General features: G+C 34.6%; 2 protein-coding genes across 2 annotated transcripts; both read left to right on the forward strand.

Moving 5' to 3' along the window:
- Positions 1-136: 136 nt before the first annotated feature.
- Tsp_08455 (hypothetical protein) lies at positions 137-1075 on the forward strand. The gene is made up of 5 exons (XM_003375415.1): positions 137-179; positions 316-474; positions 531-599; positions 656-933; positions 1025-1075. Exons 1-5 carry the CDS (start codon positions 137-139, stop codon positions 1073-1075), a joined length of 600 nt encoding a protein of 199 aa, XP_003375463.1.
- Positions 1076-3393: 2318 nt separating this feature from the next.
- Tsp_08456a (serine/threonine-protein kinase MAK) lies at positions 3394-4767 on the forward strand (the record flags this gene model as incomplete). The annotated part of the gene is made up of 6 exons (XM_003375416.1): positions 3394-3404; positions 3465-3544; positions 3601-3733; positions 3826-3997; positions 4077-4244; positions 4300-4767. Coding segments are annotated over exons 1-6 (1032 nt in total), but the record flags the coding sequence as incomplete, so codon positions are not given.
- Positions 4768-4842: the final 75 nt, after the last annotated feature.

Genomic DNA, 4842 nt, shown 5'->3' on the forward strand with positions numbered 1-4842 from the left:
ATTTTAATTTTAGACAAACAATAAATTATTGGCGGACTTTGATGCTGATCCATTTGCCAGTGCCCCTTCTGGTATTTTTGTTGCTGTATTTGGATGAATTAAATTTTTATTTGAAAGTGTATTTGCTCCTGTAGAAATGGTGATAGCGGCGGATAAAATGAATTTTGCAAATTTTGCGAGTTTTGAAAGTCAGAAATTCGTTGTTAGTGCCGTTGGAAGCTGCTTCGGGAAATCTCGCATCCGATTTGAAAAGGTGATACATAAATGATTTTAAAGCAAACTCAGTCGCATCATAAAGATTAAATTTGAAATCAGGTGGCATGACGAAATCTACAACGCTTCCAGTGAACATAAATTGTGAGAAATCGGTGACATCGGCAGATAAATATTCCGCTTTAGCTGAATTGGACGAGTTGTTTCGCGTTGATGCAAATTTAGCTAAGATGACTCAATCGACTGGAAATTTAGCGAATGGTATGTTTCAGAACTTTTTGTTTTTTACATGCAGATAAATATTTTTGGACATTAAGGTGCGAATACATTCTCTGGTTATAATTCATCACAGCCAACGTATTCGACAGTAAATACTGGCATGAAAGGTACAATTATTAGTTGATGATATGAGTTTATTATTAGTAATAGTTGTTTTTTGCAGGCATGCATGCACATTCTTTCTTCGGTTCTCAGCCGGCTGCAAGCTTTTCGTCTGCACAGACTAATGTAGATCCTTTCAGCAATTTGACTACTTTGGCCTCTGTTCCTTGGAATCCTTTTTTTACTAATCAATCTAGCGAGGATAATTTGAGCAAAAGCATGCAAGGCGGAAGCGGTAGTAGCACGTTGTTTGCCGCAAATATGCAGGCAGCGAATGTAAACGCACAACATTTCAGCGGCCAGCTAGGCAGTCCTGCTTCAACAATAATGCAGCAATCTGTAAGAATTTTTGTTTTTAAATTGTTCGTCAGAATTAAGCAGCACAATTTCTTTTCCCACAGCTTGCATTGAACTTTTGTTTGTTTTCTAGGAGAAACATCCATCTCAAAAGGATGCATCGAGCTGGAATCCATTTTTGTAAGTGTCACTTATGGTTGAGGAGGAAAGGATCATTCTAATAAATGGTGTTGATATCCGGTATATCAGCAGTTTTTGCGTAAGCTGTTGAAAACAACATTCAACATGGCAATTGAACCGATTCAGCGTTCATCTGAATGCATTGCAATGAATTCTAACGATTTTATAATGCCAATATTGTGGACTTGTCGAATGCATTTTTCCATCTTCAGTCTTTTTTCAACTCTAACAATATTTTGCTCTGTGGTCATAATTTTTTACAGTATGATCCGTATTTTATAATTCACTATAAATAAGTAAAAGTACAACAAGTTTTTATTTTGTTTATTTTATGATTTAAAAAAAATCTGATATGTATTCAGCGAAAATTTTGGATTTAATTTGGGTATTTTGCCATCGTTGACTGGTACTTTACGCCGGTTAACGGCGGGCGGTGGTGCATTAGCGTTCATTGCGCGGCTGGTAGCCATGGGAACGACGTCAGCGGATTGAATCTCGTTCCCATGGTTGTTCCAACGTTGCCGGCAAGCTGTGTTTGCTTGCATCCGAGTTCGAGTTGTTTGCAAAAATGTTTCTCTCTTATTTCAACACGCCACTTTGTCACGTTGCATGTCAGGTATGCTTACTGTAGAAAAGTTGACGATCACGAATTATCGTTATTTAGATCGTGTGTGTGTGTGTGTTGAGGATAATTTTTTGTCGTTTGTTTGTTTTTTTCAGTTTTGAATTTGTAATCTGCAGTGGCGTTATTTTTGGAATGGCAAATTAGCGGCTGCTCATTGTACAAAAGTTGCTCAATTATTATGAACGGATCGATACTGGCCAATCGCTACCGGCTGTTGAAAGAAATTGGCGATGGGACTTTTGGTGAAGTTTGGTTAGCTAAACGGCTAAGTTCCAATGAAAAAGTCGCCATCAAAAAGTTAATATTTTATTTATTTATATTTCGCGCTTCATATATTATGCTAATTTTTGGAATTTTTCAACATTTTTTCTCGCAACACTCACTTTAATTCTTGAAATATCATTTAAAAACGATTTTCTTGTAAATTAATCAATTAATAATAATGATCAATGTTATTGATCAGTTTACAATTTATCTAAAGTTTTTTAATTTTTTTTAGTTAATTTTCCTTTTTATTTTTTCTATTTTATATTTTTAAGTTATGTATTTCCATTTATTTTTGAATACGGAATAGAGAAATTTGAAGTCTAGTAAAGAGAAAGCTATTTTATATTATATATTTGCTTCATTAAGTAATCGATTTTTTTAAATAATTATTTACGCTGTAGTTGTGGTACTTTCTCAGGAATTGTATTTTCTTTTTCAATGATGCAATTCAGTCTCTGGTAAAATTTTGCTTTTCCGCCTTTTTTTCTTCAACCTCTTTTTTTATTTATTAAATATCTAAATATATATATATATATATATGTATAATGTATGTATATAATCGGTAAGCATAATGGCGTTAAATGGAATGGAAAAAAGTAGATGAAAAGGTAGTCGAAATTGCTGCAATCAGCCAGGAACATTCGTTGAATACTTTAAAAGCAGTATTTTAAAAAATTACTAACATCTTATAAAGCTTAAAGTGAAAAATTCACGGCTATATTAAGGTGATTAGTAGAGTTATGTGAAGAATGGAATAAAGTAATTTTTTTCAATTCAATTTTTTATCCTAAATTTGGCAATTTATGAAGCTAAAGTAAGTGAAGATTGGAATTTTTTTTCTTCTGCACTTAATTAGCTGCAGTCTTTTCAGTAGAGTGAATTGAGAAATTTTACTGCTAAATAGAATAAGCATGAACGAAAGTTGAAACCTTTTCCCTTTTGCAAAAATTTGTCATGTATCGTTTTCTCAAAATATTGGCGCCCAAGTTAGTTATTGTTGGACCTTTGTAAATATTTTTTCCTCTACGGTATATAAATTAAATGTAAATGCTTTTTGGGGAAATATATTTTTTCCCCAGTAGGGTAATATTGGAAAGACAAAAGGATTGGTTGGAAATTTTATTTGCAGAAAGAAAAAAAAAAGTATTATTCCCCGCGAAAAAAAGCGATGGGGATTGCGGAAAGGAAAGGTGAATATTTTATTTAAATTGTGGTTTTTAGAATTGCAGTAAACGCACAACAATATTTTATGATATGAATGACCTTTTTTTCGGAACTAATTAATTTTTATTTAATTTATGATTCATAATAATTTCAGTCATTGAAAAAAGATGAATCACATCAACGTGGTGAAATTGAAAGAAGTGATCCGGGAGAATGATACTCTTTATTTCATTTTTGAATACATGAAAGAAAATTTGTATGAAATGATGAAACGAAGGTAACAATAGAAAGTTATATTTTTTTCAAAAAGCACTGTAATATAGATGTAAATTATCAGGGATAGTCCATTTCCGCATTCGGTAATATGCAACATCATTGCGCAAATATTGAACGGCTTGGCGTACATCCACAAACACGGTAATTTGAAAGATGAAATTTATAATAAATAAATTTCATATTTTTTTTCTGTGTAGGGTTTTTTCATCGTGATATGAAACCTGAAAATGTTCTTTGCATTGGCCCTGAGCTTGTGAAAATTGCTGACTTTGGTCTTGCTCGAGAAGTTCGTTCAATGCCACCTTACACAGATTACGTATCTACACGCTGGTAAAATTGTTATTTTTTCCTCGATTTTTCTTTTGGAATAGTTTGCTTTTATTTTTGAATTATAAAATTTGGAATTTTACATATTTTCAAAGGTATCGAGCTCCGGAAGTTCTACTACGCTGCCGTAATTACAGTTCACCGATTGATCTTTGGGCAGTTGGCTGCATCATGGCAGAACTGTTTCTTTTACGACCATTGTTTCCCGGTAGTTCGGAAATAGATGAAATTTTCAAAATATGCGCCATCATCGGGACACCTAGCCGGGTAAATTGTTCTACACGCAGTGGGAATTGGTTTTGATTGGTTAATTTTATTTTGGACTTATTTTTTTATTTAATTTCAGGAAGAATGGCCCGAAGGATACCAGTTGGCATCGATGATGAATTTTCGATTTCCCCAGTGCGTGCCGATTCCGTTGGAAACGATCATTATCAATGCGAAAAGCAGTGCAATTGTATTGCTTAAGCAGCTTCTGTTTTGGAATCCACAACGCAGGCCGACTGCTGTTCAGGTTGATTTACAAAATATGAAAACGTTTTTTTGCACTTTTGAATTTTGTTCTGTAGGCTTTGAAAAGCCAATATTTTGCTTCGGTAGAGAGGAATGTCTGCCAGTCGAAGATGATGATTTCTGAATCCAACGGTGGCTCTGCTGTAGCCAATGTGGATTTGGATGCAGCAATTCAATTAAACAGTGTCCAGAAGAGCAATTTCTTCACAAATGGAAAAACAATACAGTCGACTGAAAAATCAGTAGAAAAGGACGAGAAATCGGTTGCAGAGCAAAATCACTGTTTGTCGAATTCAAATGATACCAACATTGACCAAGCTTTATCACGTCTCTCGACTACAGAAGAAGAAGAAGATGATGATGATGATGATGAAGGATTGCGTATTCGTTCAATCGATGTTGAAAGTTTATCGTCGGATAAAACGGATGTGGATAATTTGGGACGGACATCCGCTTATGAGAGCTTGCTCAACAGTGGTGCCAGTCGGCGCCATTCAAACGGTGCTAGGCGTCAAATACCGAATGTGCCACACAACGAAAACATGCAGACGGATAATTCGTTGTCAATGGAACAGTGCCGCAGGCGATCTTTGAAAGCC

This window comes from Trichinella spiralis (assembly GCF_000181795.1).
Source record: "Trichinella spiralis strain ISS 195 chromosome Unknown Scfld5, whole genome shotgun sequence".
Classification (NCBI taxonomy): domain Eukaryota; kingdom Metazoa; phylum Nematoda; class Enoplea; order Trichinellida; family Trichinellidae; genus Trichinella; species Trichinella spiralis.